The sequence below is a fragment of the Zootermopsis nevadensis genome, unplaced genomic scaffold (assembly GCF_977971745.1).
Source record: "Zootermopsis nevadensis isolate Lab colony 2312 unplaced genomic scaffold, Znev_1.0 Znev_ptg000021l, whole genome shotgun sequence".
Taxonomy (NCBI): domain Eukaryota; kingdom Metazoa; phylum Arthropoda; class Insecta; order Blattodea; family Termopsidae; genus Zootermopsis; species Zootermopsis nevadensis.
Window position 1 is genome coordinate 9,952,897 of NW_028259153.1, and position 21,561 is coordinate 9,974,457.

The 21,561-nt window shown below is 37.8% G+C and overlaps 2 protein-coding genes across 15 annotated transcripts in view; one reads left to right on the forward strand and one right to left on the reverse strand.

Annotated features, from left to right (window-relative positions):
* Positions 1-21,561, reverse strand: part of LOC110837360 (BTB/POZ-zinc finger protein abrupt) — a 273,544-nt gene that overhangs the window by 239,969 nt on the left and 12,014 nt on the right. The gene's annotated exons all lie outside the window — the stretch shown is intronic.
* Ca-beta (Calcium channel protein beta subunit) overlaps positions 1-21,561 on the forward strand; it is a 212,447-nt gene that overhangs the window by 181,443 nt on the left and 9,443 nt on the right. For 9 of the 11 annotated variants that reach the window (XR_002545659.2, XR_002545660.2, XM_022079374.2 and 6 more), the window contains 6 exons: positions 4,269-4,385; positions 4,695-4,814; positions 8,055-8,289; positions 16,208-16,442; positions 17,425-17,689; positions 19,628-19,955. Coding sequence is in view for 9 of the 11 variants with exons in the window: in XM_022079374.2 (XP_021935066.2) it covers positions 4,269-4,385; positions 4,695-4,814; positions 8,055-8,289; positions 16,208-16,442; positions 17,425-17,689; positions 19,628-19,955 (1,300 nt within the window). In the remaining 2 variants the exon portion in view is untranslated. Of the gene's footprint in view, positions 1-1,503; positions 1,540-4,268; positions 4,386-4,694; positions 4,815-8,054; positions 8,290-16,207; positions 16,443-17,424; positions 17,690-19,627; positions 19,956-21,561 lie in introns of those variants that run through there. The other 2 variants (XM_022079377.2, XM_087352436.1) reach the window with 2 other exon arrangements.

Consider the following 21,561-nt stretch of genomic DNA (forward strand, 5'->3'; position numbering starts at 1 on the left):
CAGGGATCGCGGGAAGGCTCTTATGAACACGTTAAAGCACGTTTCTGTTCCGTAAGAACTGGAAATTTCTTGGCCAGTTGATCGTACTATTTGTTTCTCAAAATTACTCTTCCGCTTAGAGTTTAGTTAGCTTTAACTGTAATTTGAACCGAAACATTATAAAGCTTTATGGACAATGGTTCCCAGATGGCAGTGGACATCGCATACTAGTCAAAGGCCAACAATGTGAATGGTTGTCGAACCTACGTGAAGTTACCAGTTTTTCCTACTGAGGATTTTGAGATTTTTCTCAAATTTCTTAACAATTTCGACAAGGCACCAAAAATCAGGCAACAATGACTCCCCCCTAAATACATACCTATTCATTATTCGCAATCTTCCGAACACACAGTTTGCGTTATATAACCAGTTTGCAGTTCAAATAGCAGCAACAGCTGATTTAACAATACAAACGAAAGTTAAGCGATATCATAACCAGCGTTATTAAATAAGTAAACATCGATCGAGTCAATCGCGTGCCTGTTTCCAATCCGATCAGATCGCACGCAACACCCACCACCAGTGATTCCCGTTCTAATTTCAAACACTTACAACGTCATTTAATTTCGTAAACAGCACGAAAGGATTATTCAAACAACAACAACAAAATATTTACACTTTGCATAAAATATTTCGTGTCATACTTGACGCAGTTGAAGTTCCTATACAAATATATCTCACTAATCCTTCAAATGGGTGTGCTGTTATTGCCACAGTAGGTCACGGTACTTCAAAGATAAAATAATAATTCTAATAAAAATAAGAGGGCAAAATAAAATACATAATAATGCATACCAGAGCTACCTACATTGAAATATTTAGGGCAATAACATTTTCGCACATCAGCACGATGGAAAAAAAACGATACTTAATTATTATTCAGTTTTATTACTAAGTAAGAGAACACTAATAACAAAATTTATTAAAAGAAGTACACATCATCTTTCAGACGTTAATAAATAAGTGCATTAAGTGAAATATTTTGCAAGCAGTATAGGCTGTTATCGTAAAGTGGTCAATGAAAATGTCACCTATACCAATCTTGGAACGCAATGATCAATATGCACTAAATTATTTTAAAACCGAGACGGTATAAAGCACATTTTGCACTACAAGTACTGGTTATGCTGGTTTAGCAATCAGATGGAGACAAATGGAAATCAACGAACGAAATTATTTTACAAACAAATATCTTGGTTTGTAATAAGTTACATCTATTTCACAATCACAGCTTAGGACACAACACTGGCTCGCATTAACATGGTGTAATTTTGTAGTTTCTTATTGTAACTCTTAATCATTATACATTCCTCCGTTTTTGTTTCTCACTGAAGTGTTATTTTCCCACTGTATATCTGTTCCCAGAAGAGGCCTATACAGGAATAAAATAATGCAGACTTTCATGTTTTATATGATTAACATCTGGTTATTGACTGTCTCTTGCATGCTGCTGCACTCTAGTGGTGTGACCTGTAACTTATGTCCAAGTACACTTCACTGGTAAGCCATTTTCTTTGCATCGGCTTCTGAATTACACAATTTGCAGCAGCTTTCATACAGCCGGCATGTTTCTTACTTCTTCGAAGTATTCGTAGATGTGGAGCTCTTAGCTTTATTTTATTTTATTTTTTTTCCTCTAAAGTTTGTACCTACAATTTTATTTGCTTTAAATGTGAACTTGCATGTGCTTTGTAACATTCATTCGTGTATAATGTAGTGCTTGAAATACACGAGTATTTTTTTATAATAGTACTTCATAACTCGTTTGCACAGTTGCAGAGTCAACACAAGAATAATTTAAACTTCTTTTCATGTCACCCACATGCCGCTGTGCTTAAGTTTAGTGATCTCTTTACACAAATTCAATCCGAGTGGTTACCATTTAATACGGATTTCCCATTAATTACAGTAACAAATCTACGTTTTATCTCATTAACGACATCTGACGGTCTCAACAGAAATTCCGGTAACATAGTCGTATGAAATACAAGAAAATCCTCTAATACAATGATGGATTTTTATGGCAAGAGATAATAAACATATTCCGTTTTTTAAGTTCCTTTCACCCGTCTCGTTTCAGCCCTTTCATTTAATTAATTTAATACTTCTCTCATGACTGTGAAGAAGATTGAAGTTCCATGATACGGAATTTCATCAGCTGAATAGCTGTCAATTACTCATTAAAACCCAGGTCCAGCTGACTTAGATAACGCGTTTTAATGATATTAAGGTAAAGTTTGTAGTACAAATATAATACCCCACAAATTAAAAGAATCAATCACTTATTACAGTAAATAAAAACTGTGTGAACGAAATATGATTCAATAGTAGCATAACGGACTATAGAGTATTCTGAATGAGTATTCAAACCTATATAATCTATAGACTACACACGATAAAAATTACTATTATCGTACTGTACTTGAAAGTAGGTAATATGAATGCTAAATTCAATATTGCAATTTCAAATCAAGAAATACGTTAAAGTATGATCTACAAATTGGTGTCTGTCTAGTAACACTGGAATTAGTTATTAGCGTACAAATTACTGTAGGTATGTGAGAAATCCATGCTACAAATTAGTTTAGATAGTAATCAATGTTAATAGTAGATTTTATTTCAGTTCTTATTTTGAATTTCATTGAATTAGTAGACGCAGTTATTTTGTAGTTACGTAATACTGTATTATGCATCGTTCATGTTGTACGTATTCCAGGGATCAATAGACCTAAAATGCTCATTTTAAACATAAAACACGTCAAGTCATAACTTTCCTTCCGACTTATATAGCAAGAGACCTGTTTTCAAATAATGAACTTCGCAACTACAATATTTAAACCGCACAACATAAATACATATTGATTGGAATTCTTAATTTCACTACAATTCATTATAATTGAATAGCTCATGAGAAAGTTGCCTATGTCATTCAAAAGCCTAACAAGCAGCTCAGAAAGCCACGAAAGTTCTAATACATGCAAGCGCTTTCCAACTTTGTTTTAAGATCAACTGAAATATCAAATTAAAATTAAATTATTTGGTTATTCCGTCAAATCACAATGTATTTAAATAAGATAATTAAAATAATTAAAATATCATTCTGTGTTCCATATCGAATAATCGATTTACAATTGGAACAGTTACAACATGTTTCGGTTTTATTAAACCATCATCAGGTGTAAAATTATGTTAAATTTAAAACTCAATTACAATTTTTTTTACAATTTTTTTTAAATTTAACTTTAATATAATTTTACACCTGATGATGGTTTAATAAAACCGAAACATGTTGTAACTGTTCCAATTGTAAATCGATTATTCGATATGGAACACAGAATGATATTTTAATTATTTTAATTATCTTATTTAAATACATTGTGATTTGACGGAATAACCAAATAATTTAATTTTAATTTAATAAGTCACAATATGACGCAACTACACTATCTTATGAAATATCAAAATTGATTCATTAAGCTAAATTTATATTATAAATTATTTTAGAATATAAATTAAATTCTAAATTTAAATGGCGAAATAGTATAAATTTACAGAAACACAAAAGGATCTAGGTACAGAATCGTGTGCCCCAGAAAACAATGTTCTAATTATTTTCAAATATGATTTAACGTCATGTCACATCATGTGACAGCAGGAACCAGTTATAAACACGGATATCTTTGATAAACTGTTTCAAAATTAGAGGGGCATCATGTAATGCAGTCGTATATAAAGTAAATCATTAGTTTTCCAGGTAAGTACATTAAAATTATATTAAAATTTGACGGTAGAAAATATCCCTGTACGCATAGCAATATACACAAAATGACGTTTCATAATATTAAATATCTGGTTCTGCACAAAATATAATTCATTCAGATAACAATATCCAAAACGCGATAAAAATGTTCCTAAAAATGTGTCACACTTTGTGACTGTAAGTTAAGTTAATATCACACGTTAAAATGTCATAAAGTTTTGCAGGCTCTCAAAAAGGGCAATAACTACTAATACTTCACAAAAATCAAACAGTCACTTGACTCGTGAAAATTTTTGGAATATGACGGACATCAAAGTATGGTGACTCAAAACTGTCATAACAAAGTACACACAGATTGAACTGACGTCTGATATGAAACAAATGTTTAATTTGGAATACCATCCTCACAACCAGGTAACGTCTTCTGCAACAGGTGTCGTCATAATGTGATTGATTGTATTGGCTCCAGGGCTCGGCAGATTCGAACTACTCCCAGCCATCTTCCGACTTGTCGCTGGACGAGGAGAAAGAAACCTTGAGACGCGAGAAGGAAAAGCAGGCACTCAGCCAACTGGAGAAGGCGCGGGTAAGTTGGGCGGGCGCCTGGAACTGTAGGTGAGACAAGACAACCCGCCAGAGATCTGTCCTTCAGGTAAACTGCTACGGAGGAGTGATTGGTGAGTTGGGCGAATGGAAAAGGCACGATTAATTTTGCCGACTGCTGAACCCAAGATAAAGTTAGTCAGCAGTAGCCAAGAAACATTAACACGTATTAATGCTACCCTCAATGCTTCATGACTCAGCCAACCATAGAATATAATGGGTTAATTTTTTTTTTTATTTTATAGTCACAAAATATTCGTTTCATGTATAGAGTGTAATTGGTGCATTTCAGACGAAACCTGTGGCGTTCGCTGTGCGAACAAACGTTAGTTACGACGGCTCAGTGGATGACGACTCACCGGTGCACGGAAGTGCTGTATCGTTTGACGTCCGTAACTTCCTCCACATCAAGGTAAGCGGGACAACACTGACAAAGTCCTTCAGATCTTACGCACTTGTGCGCACAGCAGAAGTACAGACAAAATGTCTGGTTCTTAGGAAGACGAGTATAAAGATAGTTGTCTTCTGGGATGTTGCACCTTATAGACAGATGTTGACCGATGTTTCAGAGGTACTTACTGCCTCAGCCACCAGGGCGGTGAGTAACCCGCGTAAACCAACCACGAAGCTAACTAAGCGCAAGGTCAAGACGTCGTCCCTTCCAAGGTTAAACCATTCCTGCGTACGAAACGCATAGCTTGAAATTGCAAATGGTACCTTATAAACCATAACCGGATGTGTGCTAACGCTAACGGGGTTTTTGTCGTGGCGGAAGGCTTTGGCATGTTAAAACTAGGAGCTATTGCTTGCTACCAGCGGGAGTTGATCCCATCTGGCAACGGCCTTTATGCAAAAGAACGTTGGATGGATGTCAGGGAGTTCCACTCAGAAATGTTGGGATCGCTTTGGCTGAAGGCTGCCATTAATGGGCACGGCGGGCCGTGGCCCTTCTGAATTATACTCTGGTATTTGCCTCACAACTGAGAATAAAGCACGGAAAACCTCACTCAGGGTAGCGAGTAACTCGCGCGAGAAAGCATGTTAATGAATAGGAACTGGATGAACAAGGCAGAGACTTAGCCGGACTAATGGGTTCAGGATGAGGCCAGACTGAGAACGGGAACACATGGGAGATATGGTAGAGCAGAGTCTGGTTAAAGTGGTCGATGGATAAACTCGATAAGGATAGTGTATAACGGAGGAATTTTATTAACATGCTGACAAACATTATGATTCTGTAACGGTTTGTAATATCTTGATCAAATAACTATCTGAAATTTCAAGTACTCACGGCGGCATATATGAAAGTTACAGTGTTCTGGGGTGCTGAGCCATGTAATCTGGAGGAAATTTACTGACGTTACCGGAATACGCGGTGCAACAACTCAGAAGACAGCCATCTTCAGACAACAATCTGTTTTCGAATGTCTATCATGGAGTCAGTTAACAGTTCACGAACTTCGCGCAGATGCCTCTGCGTATTATAGCTTGGATACAGGGTGTTTAATTAGGCCATTGTTCGGCCACGTCGGCAGTCCCACTGTCCTTGGAACGACTGACCGATGTATGTTCTCACAGCTGACGTGCAGTGTCTGTCAGCCGAGTGACTGTCATTCTACGCGCGTGGTCAATAATAATTTTAGCTGCGGGGTGGCAACTACACAAATAGAAGATACTGATTTGGACCCAGCCGCCCGTGAAAGCCGCTCAGCCTGCCTAATCGGTAGTTTTATCTGATCAAGGAAAATGCCTGCTAAGATAACGTCAAAATTGATGTTTTTCAACAGCGTTTTTGAAGAATGTTGACAAACACTCAATGCTCATAATCAAAACTTTATTTTAGAAACATGTAGTCTGTCAAACATCCACTTCGTCAAAAAAAATTTTTTTTTTACATGACATTCCGTAAACCTTTCCGCAACACCTACTGCTCTAATAAATTAAACATTTGCTCTTTGGACCACTCGAAACCATATTTAAATAAAGATTTGAATAGGCTGCATAACTGAAATATTCAACAAAAAACTGTGTTTCGTACCTGAAGATTAAAACTGCATAAAACAATATATATAAAACCTTCATTTTTCAGTAACCTATGGGATTTATTTAGATGCTTATATTTGGTTTCTGACAATAAATCGTGTATGTGGCAAGGCGAGAATCACTGTTCGCTTTGATGTTTACCGTTCTGCTACAAAACATCAAATATTCGCAAGATCAGCGATCTCCAACCAATACATTTTCGCAAGAAACGTTCGTCACACATTACGTTTAATACAACATTTAAAGACTATGAGGAAGTCTGTTTGTCCCTTGTCAAATGTACCCAAGCAAAGTTGTCTCAACTAAAATATCGAGTGGTTCGAACCCACATAAATCAGTGGTCCTCCTGGAGGAACGTGAACCGATTAGGTCAGTCCATCTTAACGCGTTTCACCTTCATTTGTGGAAACCTTGTTCGAGTTTTGGCAATGGCCCCGAATATGACTATTTTTTATTTCACTTAGTCGTTTCAGATGGAGACACGGCTTTTGACGAATATTACGAATGTTTAACCTCAACCCACTTACTCAGAACTACATCTGGGTTACCGCAAATAAATGCTAAGAGCAGAAACTGTGTCACCAAATCAGATGGATACAAAATACCTTCATGTAGCATAGTCCTCCTTGAGACACTTATATTCGTTCTGGTGGTCAAGAAATCCCTAGACTTTTATAAAACTCGAGCATCCTACCACCGAAACCTACGAAGAGCCTTATATGAATCCAGTCAACACTCTCACGACCCATTTAATACTCTTAATAATATTATACCAGCGTCTAACCTGAAATCATCCAAATTATCTCTTCGTTTGCCTTTTGTTTCGTGATTAAAATTTATAGCAGAAGTAGTAGCAGTATCAATAGTACCACCAGCGAATAAACCGAAGCAAGACGAAGTACAGAACATCGAGAGAAAAAAAACAATATACAGCTATATAACTTGTACTCAGCATCTAATGCTAATAGGATGATTATTGAAAAGTGACTGAACGTGTAGCACGCATTGGAGTGAGATAAATATATACAATTTTAGTCGTAGATGAAAGGATAGCCTAATATTTGAATGGATCTTCGAGAAACAAATCGTAGCCTAGATTCAACCGACCAACGATGGACTCCAATGAGAGCTTTTGTGAACAAGGCAATGAACCTACGAGCTTCCATAACAACGTAATATTTTTTGATCAGATGAGACACTTTAAATTTTCAGAGAAAGACCAAGTTAGTTACTTAGTGATGTTTAAAGACGACTTGGGACAGTTCAGTGGGCCTTACAACAATATGTTGCTGGCCTAACAGCGTTGATTTTAGATGAAATGAAGGTGGACCTTCGGATGTCCTAGCAACGTGATATGTTCTGATCAACAGAGCATCTAATTAGTACTTTAAGGAAGCCCGTTAACGCTAAGGGCTTTAATCTGAGCTTATGTCGTCGCTAAATAATCCAGAAACAATTAAAAAGCCTCGTCCATTTAATTTAATTACTGTTTCAGCTATATTAATATATATTCAGTAACAAGATCCTTTGAGTATTACCCTTCTCTATAGTCATGTCATTTTTGATAGTCTGACTATTTTGTTGTATTTATTACTGAATTGAATTTCAGGAGAAGTACGATAATAACTGGTGGATCGGGCGGCTAGTAAAGGAAGGCAGTGACGTTGGTTTCATTCCATCGCCAGTGAAGTTGGAGAACCTGCGCCTGCAACAGACGCAAGCCCGCAACTCAAAGCTCTACTCCTCCAAGACGTCGTCCTCCAGCAATCTAGGTGGGGCAGTCAACGATGTCCTCTCCACTTCTAAGGGTGCCAACTCTCGCGGATCCACCCCTCCCACCCCTGGTACGTTATTTTTATGTTCGCCGTGCTTTATCTTGGCTGCTGAACTGGATTGGTTAATTATCGTAAAAGTCACAACGTATCTGTTCGTGTGGCACCAGTGAGGTACAAGGAAGTTGGTGCTGGGAACAGAGCTCCTTGTTAAGTTGTAGGGGTTTTAAAACACTTGATGAAATATGAAACAAATGGCTTCCGACAATCGAATACTTTGCTATAGCGAAAGGACGACGACATAAATAGAACATAGGGGAAAGTTGGGTAGTTGCCTTCTACCACTGATTAGACGCTGATTGATTCTTCGTTTATCTGACAATGTTTTTCTTCAGCTACAGAGATTACATATAAGGTCCAATGAGGTGGTACGGTAACCCTGAACACCGAGAAGGTAAATATTTAAAAGAACGTTGTACAATATTAGATAAACCGAAAGAGAATTGAGCACCTCCCAAATACAATTCTGCACCAGTGTTTAGTTAGGTATATGGCTATATATATATATATATATATATATATATATATATATATATATATATATAATGAAGATTACGCATTTACGAAATACGACAAAAATAGTTTAGCAACAAAACCTGGGCGGTATTTCGAATAGGAATACACATTCCCACCCCCAATTCCTACTGTATTAGCAGGACACAAATTTTTAATATTATTAATATCAAAGCCTGACTTTTGACACTACCGAAAACAGTACGATCCAGCTCCAATCACAACCTGTCTCCCTAAGATTTATCTTAATTTAAACCTTTCATCTCCTTTCCTAAATTCTTTATGCAATTCTTGTCTTCCCTACTCAGCCAATTTTTCAGCCCATCGCTGCCTTGTACAATCCACTACCAAACAAATATTAGGTGGCCCGTTCCTCGCAAGTTCCTCTTGATGTACTGCCATTCTCCTACGAAATGTAAGGTCATGTGATTCACAGCTTCCTTCATGTCGTGAGTCGGTTCCAACAGGATCTACCAAAGCTGAAAATTTCCAATAATAACGGCCATCAACAAATGTGTATGTTTTAGAACGTTGGCAGGAATTTTGTTTTATACACGCTTTCACTTCGCCCACGGACAGACAGTTTAATGCACGCACATAAATAATCAGCAAAACTTAATGGATTTCAAATACAAACTAATGGGTTCATCTCAGTATCAACAACGCCTACCTACTGTTGCCACACAGAACTAGCGTTCGACTTTATAAATATAGTCAAACCCCGATAAAGTTTCCCTCTATACACCGCCGCCCTCGCATAGCGCACATGACAGCCTCGAAACAGAATTTTCCTGTGTAATTGCAAAACGAAACCCCCGGTAGAGCGTCTCGTCCACTAGCCGCCACCTTCCAAAGGCTATGGCAAAACAAATGTGCCGTCAAGCATTGCACATAAGTCCAATACAGCGCCACGACACTCTATTTACAACGGCTTTACAGACAACTCCGTGGAATATAAAAAAATAAAATATTGTAGGCCTAAACCAACTTTAGTTTTAAGAAGTAAAACATTTTAGGTAAGAAATAACCTATAGCGTCTCGGGGAGCGAATTGTTTTGTTGTTCGTTTTAGCGGTATAAAATACAAGATTTAACATCTAAGCAGTTACAGTAAATTAAACTCTACTGGAAGGGGCACTGATTTGAAAATATTGCGTAGTAGCACGTAAAATGAAAATAATTTTGGTAGAAAAGTTAGAGATCCATACATCTGTTGATGTTAGACTCTGCCGCAATGAAAGTATTTTCTGTACATTTTCTCTGAGTGACCGTACGTAGAAACACTTTAATTTGAATACAATCGCCACAGAATAAAAAAATTAAGTATACACACATACAGGTGCGCACAATAGTAATCAGATACATTTGTGTGACGTGGTGAAAAGGGCAGAGGTAAAGTTTTGCCGAAAGATAAAGACGCGTGGCCCTGGAAAGAACGATACCCTGGTGCAGACCAGCAAAATATTGCCGAGTATTTACTTTTTCTTTTACGGGATAAATCCATCATCAGCCGGCGCTGTGTTGGAAACATTCTCAGTAAAAAATAAATGTGAGAGTGTGAAGGGCTCAACACTTCAAGATTCTAGGGATGAGTTCGATAGTTGGACATGACAAGTGAATGTGTTACAAATTACAGATAACGAAGATGGCTGTCTTCTAGGCTGTAGCGTCGTGTGGTCTGGTAGAAGTTCACCGAAGTTTCAGAGGTACTAGCTGTCTCCATCAGCATCGCTCCGACGAGGCAGCAAAGTTCTCTGAAAAGATGGTAACTTTGAGCCAGACTGCTTGGCACTACAACCCAGAAGCATCCATCTTTGTACTCACCGCCGTGAGAACTTCAAATCCAAAATTACAGATGCATGTTTCCGCAATTTTGCCTTTTCTTTTACTCTCAAGATCTCAACTACGGTATTTTGTACACCATGTAATACTTTAGTGCATTATTAAACACACACCCGGCGAAAAATGAACATTTCAATTTACTGCCAACCCCGATGTAACTCAAATATTTGGGTGGACAAAGTCAAAGTGTGGCGCTCTATCGAGGTTTGACTGTTTAACGCTTAATTTCTTTAGTTTTAATCCTCAAACTGCTTTTTAAAAGGTGAAAACTGAAATATAGAGTGTGTTTTCACCCCTCACTACTCACCATAAGATTTTATTAACCATTACAAAGGACTAGGATCTACTGTTCATTATAACGAAAGCTGTAAAGACCGTGGGTTTGCGTGGTAATAATTCCATCAGACTGAAACTGGTTCATGAAAACGGTAGTCAGACACATTGTTAATATTTTGCCCAATATTTCTTAACTACGGAAAATAATAAGACAAAGCCTAAACTTATTATCTCTGCCGTTTTGGACGGTCAGGAAATTAAACAATTATTATAAATAATTAGTGGCGTTTCAAAGTTTTCTTTTTAAATGGTTAAATTAATATGCTTCACCACACGTTATTTACACGACGTAGAGACAATTTGTCAGTAACGACTACTCATTGAAGGCAAGCGTTTAAGAAAGCATTCGAGTGTGCGATCTAATATCGAAACATGTTGTCATTAATAAAATTATTGTTTTGACATTTTAATTACAGTGTGTTTGAAGGAAAAATCACAATACAGTTAGATCAAGCGTCAGTTATGTACTTCTTCATTTTAAGATTGAGCGCGGGCTTCCTTTAACAGATAAAATTTTCTTTATAACTCATGTCCTTACTGAAAGTGACACGTGTGTCATTAAAATTTCAGAGTAACGTTTAAGAAACGCATTCTTAGGTTATGTTGATCTATTTTTAACTAGATATCTCCAAAATGCCATAATTATATGACAGTGGGAAATACGTTTCAAAACTTAAAAATCAATCATATAAATTAACAATTTTCACTTAATACAAAACATTATGAGGTATTAACGTCTTCGTGTTTTGTTTGAAATTTTTATTTTAGTCGCCAGTCGACAAAAATTTTAAGTTTCTTACAATTTTCTTTGCTTGTTGTGTGATGCTACTCAGATTATGTTGTGTTTATGATTGTGTTATTTTAGTGGCAATTTCTGCTACATTATTTTCAAGTTACGTAATGCCAGTCTATGTGTTTGTTTCGTGTTCGTTTTGTGTTCAGAGAATAATAGATGTAGATCCATTGTTTGCTGTGTAGAGCATTGGTGCATATTTTGAACTCCCGCACCGTGACAGAGGCCTCTTATTCCGTCAATTCTAATTAACCACCTCGCACACACACACATCCCTCCTCCAACGTCATCAAGGGGGAACGTTTTATAAAACAGACTGGGCTGAGTGTGTACTGAATGTGCCGGACAAGCAAAGTTGCTAACTAAAACCTTCCTCATTGTTAACTATAGAATCAACATTTTCAATTGTTATAATGATTAATGCAAACAGAAATACAGTTTTAAGCACAGCGAAGAGCTTACGACATTCTGAGGAGATTTGTTTAAGAAATAATTATGCCAGTAGCAAACTGTAAACAACAGTTATAGAGCAAATTATTTCAGAATAATTATTAATAATTATTTACCCTGTTTGAAACTACAAGATACTGATCCGACTAGTTTAAATATCAATGAATATTATGACAACTATATTTATAGAGGATATCTTGTAGCTTTCATGAATTTTGATTCAACACTACAGTTTCAAATTACTTTCACACAGAACTGCTCTTTCAGTACACACTTAACTTAATCAATTTTGTCTCTAAAGGAACAACACTGTTTTCAGCTTTCAGTGTTCACTGATTAAGGGACTTGAACTGAACCGGATATTTAACCGAAAATCCAAAGCGACAGCGAGTTTATGTTGTAAACAGAACCGAAGTTCCGATCAGTTCAACTTCCTACTTAAATACATATTAAATTGTGATTTTGTTCCAATTTAGAGTCTTGCTGCGTCAATACACCTTCGAACACATAAACAAGAAACATTTTGTGCACCATTGTCACAATTCAGTTCCTAATAATCAAAATTAAGATTCCTTGCAGGGAGAAAAGATTGATATTATTCTTCAAACAAAAGTTAATATCCAAATACAAGTTAAGATGCCATACTGTTTTACAATGCATACTTGCCACCGTGAAAACCTTAAATCTCACTTGTTATGATTTGTTTGCTTAAAATTAATGATCAACCTTAAATTCGTTAATCGATATCAATGTCTGATGTATTTACTATGCCATACGTTCGAAAACACAAGCCACAGAAATATTTTTTAGAAACGTTTTGCTTAATGCTTTATAAGACCAAGTTTATACAGCGCACATTATACTAGAAATTTAATATCACGTTCTTGACAGAAACGCGACTATTCAGTACAAATATTAGTGCCGTATAATGAAAGTGGTTAGTAAAATAATAACTATTTAATTATGTAATCGACTCGCAGCAAGCTATCTCTTATCATCGACATTACGTGACTGTAATGAAGATGGAAATAAGAACTAGACCTTTAAATCTTGCTTAGCTTAGCTCTGCTCTTTAAATATACGACGGGCTTACTGCCATTCTAAACTTCATTTTACAATCTATAAAAATGTCACTCAGAGCAGGTCAAATTAAAATATCATTATCCTAGTGAGATTTGAGGTCCTCAAGGCAGTAAGTATTAAGATCACAGCCTTCTAAAATATTGAACCATGTAGTCTGGTAGTTGACAGTCATTTCAAACGATGACATCTTCACAACTGTCCTAGTTATTAACCACGGTCTTGACTTATTTACAAAACACGTTGGTGGACTGAAGACTCGAGTATACATCCACAATCTTTAACATAAAGTCATTTATGCGCACTTTTATGTGGTCTAATGCCTGTTAGGTAGTTACAATATTTATGGCCAGTGTGCTAAATGACCAAGTTACCAAAAGACGGCAGAAATCTCGTCGATAACGAACAAATAACAGACTCGACAAAACTCCATGTTACAATAAAACCAGTCGTTAAGACTACTAAGCGTATGCATGCAAATGTTTATATGTAACGTAACTCGGACATGACAAGCGGATTATATACTCTGTATCTCGCGTCTTAACTTCAACTTTTATGGTCGAAATTCGATTTATTGATATGACGGTTGATACTTTCTTCAGCCGCTACGATTATGCGACTAGCCTACTCTGTTACTGACACATAATCCAAGTTCTTCCATGTGGCTAAACCGTGAAGCTTTCTATTCGTCGCGGCCGATAATTTGTGAACATGACCACCACTAACGCCTTCAAGGTGGGATACTTGTGCCAAGAAACAACAACAGAAACATTAGAAAATAACTGCATACTGCGTACACTTTTCACTGTTGTCAATAAAATTTGGTCTTCCATTATATCCAACTTCAAACGTGCCGCCATTATCTCCTCCGAATACAGTAGTTGAGGAGCCCACGTCTAGTACGTTGTACCCAGAAGCTGAAGCCATTGTAGCAACCCGTTTACTATGTAACTAAAGATAATTTTATGTTTTGTCGTCTTGGCAATGAGGATCTCCTGAACAACACCTCAGCCAAAATATTTTTTCTTAGAAGTGGCCTTCTTGGACACGTCCACCAACCCAAGTTAAGTCTGCTGCAGATAGCTCGTATATCCAAGGTTGAACGCGTGCTTTTTATTCCGCATTTCAACAAACATAATATATCACTTCCATACCAAAGAATAACAAATATTTTTGATCATTGCCTTCTGGTTTTATGGCGGCAGGAAACATCTCTGAAACGTCGGTAAACCTCTACCAGACTACACGACGTAACAACTCAAAAGACAAGCATCTTTAATCTCCTTCTTCGTTAAACGTCTGTAAATAATAAATCTCTCGGAAAAATAAAAAATAAAAACACGCATGTTGCAGTGAGAAATATATAAACTCGTGACAGACATCTATGAGTAACACCGCCATAAGAAATTACGATGTTGTCATAGTAAAGTAATTAATATGTTCCCAACATTACAAAATCAGTCAATTCGGACAAGCAGCCAATACATTTAGCACCTCGTGAAACACGCCCTTGACAATTTAATAGACAGCGCACTTGATCTTGTGTGTAGAGCGGCCAACTCTTAAATTCTCCCTGTTCGTTCACATGCACCTGGTTCGATATCTCGGAGTGCGCTGTGGTGTAGAGTGACAGGAATTAATAGTTTTCTGTCAGTCTCAGCGTCGTTCCCTAAATTCATTACAATAACAAGAATATGAATATCCCGAATATTTAACAAAACTTATTCGAAACCATTTGCATACTATAAAGGCTGCAAGACATCGACCATGTTATAAGGCATCAGATACGTCGACAATTGCGAACCGTTATACGATAGAACCTCACTTTATTTATTTGTTTCTTTATTTATTAAAGTGGTAAAAAGAATTCTGAAGAAAGTCAAGTCGATGTGTAGTTATTCTGCATTAGAGTACCGAAGTGCATTTATAGCCCATAGAGTGAGGTAGAGATCCATTCTCGTTCTTAAAAAAAAGAACTTATGAAATGAAATCCGTATTTGCAAAATATGCTAACATAATTGGGTTGTCATAAATCAGTCAGCAAAATGACTGGTTATAGGCTCGAATACCAGGATTCGATTCTTGGTAGGTGCAGGACAATTTTTCTTCGCATCACGTTAATACCGACTGGAACGCACTCAGTCTATTAAACTTACAATTCATTTCTATTTACCGACGTTAAGAATGAGTGGCGATGCACTTAAATCTCAATTATGTGTCACGGCATTCTGATTAATTAAACACAAATAAAAACTTTTTATTTTTACAATTTCTTTAGAATCCAAAGGACTCTTCTCGGGATGAGAGGCCCTTTACTACGACATCCCGACGCGATACTTTTAGACGTATCGTAAAGTCACCGACTTCCGTCTTAAATATTTTCAAATTAGTTACTGCTAGCAACATTACTTTTTAAACGCATCATTATCTTTAAATAATGAAGCAACACTAATTAAAAGTGTCCTATATATTTAAATTCAAAATAAAACTATCGAATAAGTAAATACATTCCATACATATTCACACAAACGACAAAAAAGATTCACTTACCACCAAATATTCTGTATTTCTTGCAAATGTGGAAGTTTACAACTATCTGTCAATAAGAAATAAGACACACTGAAAGATTTTCACAGCTCATTGCATTTGTTAAATGAGGTTCCTACAACCACGGTCATTCAACAGGGGTACATCAAACCACGGCCTCCAAGCCATGTCGCGGTAGAACTGAAATATATTATCGTTTTTCCTCTCTCAGCTGGGACAGACGGTAAGGGCAGGCAGATCAAGTCTTTAAGTTATTTTTTTTAAAACTTGCGGCATTGCAGCTACAGACTTTTATGCCAGTGACAAATATTGATCAACATAAAGAAGCGACAACAGTGGTCGCGTGTTTGCTTTGGCTGTCATGGAACAGGTGAAGACTCGGACTCGGTGGGGAATCCCCGGCTCGGCAAGGCAACGCTCACCACCCCACCTGCTAAAGAGAAGCGGAAACCCTTTTTCAAGAAGCAGGAAGCCACTGCCCCCTATGACGTGGTTCCCTCCATGCGACCTGTCGTGCTTGTCGGTCCTTCCCTCAAGGGCTACGAGGTCACGGACATGATGCAGAAGGCGCTCTTCGACTTCCTGAAGCACAGGTTCGAGGGGCGGTGAGTAGCAATTTGATCTACGAAGTGATTATGGCTACAGACTCAATTACTTGTGATAACCGAGTTAAATTGCATTTACCGTTTTGTATGTAAAATTTAATATTTCTTACTTAATTTATACGCTGATTGCTATAGTTTATCCTCAGTATCTTTATTTAAGACTTGTCCGCCAGAAAATTACGACGTACTTATGGCCGTCTCATCGATCTCCGTGTCATGTTTATTATTGCTGTTATTCATTCTCTCCTGACGTCAATGCAGATACAGAGATGATTATCTTTACCCAATAAACCGTTACCAGTATCCTCACTTGTTCTCTTATTTCTTCACTTGTCAAAACATTTCGTATTTTATAAAAAACCAGTAAAAGCAGACAAATAAACGAACAATTCAAGACGAGATCGTATTGATTATTTTACCGCCGACTGGGATATAATGCTCATTCGTGTTTCCAGAATGAGAAAAACAAATACATCATTCACGGAGACTGTGTTTCTGACTATTGTGTGCTGTCATAATAAAATGTTATGGGCATTGTCCATCATTCTATGTTTTCTGAAACACATTCATCAGATGATTTAGGGACTATGGTTTCGACTCTTTTGACCCCTTTATAAAGCGCTAGCCTCGACCCAGAGTCACAGGCCACGTCTTTCCGAGCGGCCAAACAAAGTAAGAATCCCCCTTCCATCCCGACCTCTCACCTGATGACGGAAAACTCCAGTTTCTGAAATGTCGTGTTTGAAAAATCTATGACGATAGGCAATGCCCAAAATAACAATTGTGTTGTATTTGGTAAAATAGTAGATAAGAAAATCAAGAAGCATAGTCAATGGCTACGGTATAGGGTGTTTAGTGCCCTCCCCGTCAAATTACTTAAAGCTCAGAACACTGCAGCTATTCTGCAAGGATATTTAAAATGGGAAGGATACTTCCCGTAGTGGGGAAGAGAGACTCAACGGCGCACTTCGCATTGTTTCAGAATAATCATCACACGTGTGACAGCTGACATATCACTGGCCAAGCGGTCACTCCTCAACAACCCGTCCAAGCGAGCCATCATAGAGAGGTCAAACTCGCGCTCCACCTGCCTTGCGCAGGTCACAGAAGAGATCGAGCGCATCTTTGAGCTGGCGCGGACTTTACAGCTTGTGGTGCTCGACTGTGACACCATCAACCATCCTTCGCAGCTGGCGAAGACGTCGCTTGCACCTACCGTTGTCTATCTCAAGATATCTTCCCCCAAAGTAAGTAAGACCTCGCGAACTCTTTACCTTTTGAAAAAGTTATAGTATAAAAAACGCACTCAGTGAGAAGGTCGCTTGTCCAGAAATGCAGCCTAACTCATGAACACATTCCTCCTTGAGAAGCCAACTGTTGACCATTTGATCAAAGAGTGCACGTAACGAGAACTCGCCATTAGACCAACAGCTTCACCTTGAGTTCATATACTTAAAACCCATCCTTCCATTTAAACCTAATGTTTTTACTTTCATGCCGAAATTTTCTATGCCGTTCATTTGTTCTCCATACCATACTTTACTTCGTCATTGTAATAATTTTGGCGAAATATTAAAAATCATGAAGTTCCTCTAAGAGATTTGTTCCCACTTTTCTGTTAGTTTCTGTTTTAGTTTTAAATATTTCCATCATCAGACCGTTCTTACTCTCAATGTATGTAATTCCCTTAAAGTGAAACATCAAGTATCACACCAATACAAAACAAGGAACAGGCAAAATTAGAAATTTGTAATTTTTTTGACCAGCTAAAGGACTATCATCTTCCCAAGAAAGACTCTGATCTATGTAGTTGTATTTTAATTTTAGGCATAGTCAAACTGCAGTTGCAGACGTTCAGCCAGCTAGATAGGACCTCTGTTCAGAAGTCGAGTCTGGAAACGCAGAAACATAACTAGGACATCGGAACTCGTTAACCGTTAATGTTCTGAAACAAGTAACACAAAACCTCACAGCGAGAAACAGAGCATTCTTAACAAAAATAAATTCAAAGGCGTTTATGACGCAGTCGCTTAAACATATTTAAATGTGAGTAATAAATTACTTTAATGTTCCTTATATCAATCCTTACACGAAGTTTTCCATTGGCTCATAAAAACGAAAGAAACTTAATGTGTCCAAACAAAAACAAAAAGATAAAAAAGGAGGAGCTAATGATTTGAAAGTTCGTATCTTGGATAAAATACTGAATACAAAAGGTTAATATTAGACCGCGTCTCTTGATACGTAGTTGTTATTCAACTGGGTATTTTAGGTGTTGTTTAGCACGGTGTTTCTCAACTGGTTATTCCCTGAACAGTCGCTGGTCCAGAAAATAAATTAGGTAGTATATTCTACATTAAATAACAGTTTCCCACCTTATTCGACGCTGCATAACATATGCAGTTGATTTGGGGTCGTTAACTAACCTACGGATAAACCAAATACAACGGTTAGGTCGTTATCATTCGTGTTTCAATTTGGGGGACTCATTTCGATTCTTGGTTTTGAAACCTGCTATTCTGACTGAGATTTTCCCAGTCCGTCCGGAAAAATGTTAGGAAAATACATCAATAAAGGCCACGGCCGAAACTTCCGCATTCTTCACATTTAGCGTTCACAAAAAAATTCCCGTTAAGAATGATTGGAAAATATAAAGTAGTACTTAAAAAATTATTATACAGTTAACAAAATACAAAATTCAAATCACGACTTACTATTGCTTAGTTAACACGTATCAATTTACTGAAAATAATTATTTTATAAAACAATAATGAACCAACACTTGTCTATTATACAGATAGATTAGTAAATTTACGTTCAAGAAAATCAGGAAAATCTAAAGTAGTAAACTCAAATAATATCTCATAAGATCCAAAATTGCTTAACAGCAAATGATTAGCAGGCAACAGAGAAAGAAGACATTTGGCCCGAAATCCCAAAGCACCATTACCATAGAAATGGTTACAACACACACACGTAAAAATATTATTCCATTACGCCTAAAATCACTTATGAGCAAACGATCATCAACCAAACTAACCGAGTAAAGACAAGGAATAAATGACAAGCAAAGAAAGTCTGATGCCAGTACAGGAACTACAAGGGTCTCTCCCAATTAATCATAAACGGTCATATTCGACACTACACAGTTGATACAGTGTTCACAAAAATGAATGACGGTGTAGGTGCTGCAGAGGTTGATCAAGTCGCGGGGCAAGTCACAGGCGCGACACCTCAACGTGCAGATGGTGGCAGCGGAGAAGTTAGCACAGTGCCCACCGGAGATGTTCGACGTGATACTAGACGAGAATCAGCTGGAGGATGCATGTGAGCACATCGCAGAGTACCTGGAGGCGTACTGGCGGGCAACGCACCCTCCAGCCGAGCCGTCTGGGGGCGCCGGCAACCCCCCACCTCAAGCGGTACCTCGGCCCTTGCAACCGTCACCTCAAGGCTCCCCTTCTGCCGATCACTCCGGCAACATCGTCCGGACCTCAAACTCTACTCCTCCAGGTGAGGACAACACGTTATATTTTAGAGTATTTTAATTTTACACGAAGAACAAACTTACTACGCTGTCGGTCGTGGTTTTCTGGGTTGTAACGTCATGTGATCTTGTAGGTGATTAGCAACGTTTAAATATCAGTTCTGAAGATGGAAGCGATACCTTTCTTCGAAAAGTTGATAGACAACTACAAGACCACGCGGCGTCACATCCCAGAAGACCAATATCAACATTATCATTTTCACCGCCCTGAGAACCTCGCTTGTTCCAACCTTTCTTCCACTCGAAAATCCCATGTAACTCACATCCTTTCTACGTGCTTGTACGACTCAAATGTCGCGGTGCATGGGTTAGAGCTCCCGCTTAGAATTCGAGAAATCCGCTATTCACGCCTATCATCACTGATGATTTTGTACTATGCATCAGTTTTTAAAGAAAAATAAAGGAACAGTTCACTTAAAATGCTTCACATCCGGTTTCTCTCCCATTCTTCCCGGCTCAGATCTACTAAATATGATCACACCCCCATTTCTCGTATCTTCGTTTGATGAGAGCGTTATTACATAAACAAACACAAACTTAAAGATGGCTGTCTTCCGGGTTGTTGTACCGTGTGGTATGGAAGAAGATCACCCATGCTTCAGAGGTGCTCGCTGTATCCATCATCAGGGCGATGAGCGTAAAGGGTTTCGAATCTCCGAACTTAGCGAACAGTAACCTCCCTTATCTGCTTCTGAAACGTTGGTAAACTTCTACCAGACTGTCTATACGGCGCAACAACCCAAAAGACAGCCATCTTCATACTCGCCTCCGTGAAATCCCGGAATCTCACAAACACAACGACGACGTTCCACCTCTGTTTTCAATTACACAGACAACGTAACACAATTGTGAACAGGGAAACGGAAACGATGTGGGTACTAACCCAGCTGTAGGATTTTCCTAAAAAAATATAAACCTCAAGTCACGATAGCCAGGCTTCGCGCGGCAAGTTTCAACTCCGGGTCCTCCCGAATACTACCCTGGAGCTCTAACCACTCGACTGCGAATTTCGGCCAAGATGACCGCAACCAGAATTGTGTTACAATAATGAGAACATTATTTAGTGTGTCAATCGTGCGGTCTTAAGACCACATCTTCACTACCGTGATAACCCCAATTCACAGGTTATTTATTGTGGTACTAAGATATTCATGTAAATCTTGTGTTCCTGTCTACTTTATACGGAGCCATGTGCCCTAATACATTTATGAGCAGTCTATGCATACCACACAAATATCTAGGCCTCAAACCACGATGTTAACAACTAACATGTTCAGCTGTAAGCCTTATGGTTTACTCAGAGAGTAACAGCCCTATGAAAATTGTTGTATACGTGATATGTCAGTTACTCTGCTGTATAGGATATTCTGTTCTTAATAACTGAAGTAAAAATAATTAATTATTAATGCTATTACAAAGATGGGCTCTTACGTGTCACTCTAAGTCCAATGCTCGTTTCCAAGGTTCTAATTGTCTGTGCCGCTTATCCACTGTTCTGTAAACGGTTAATAGCACGCTGGTTTGCTTACGGAAATAATAAATACGTGGTCTAATTTAAGGCCATCTTATTTA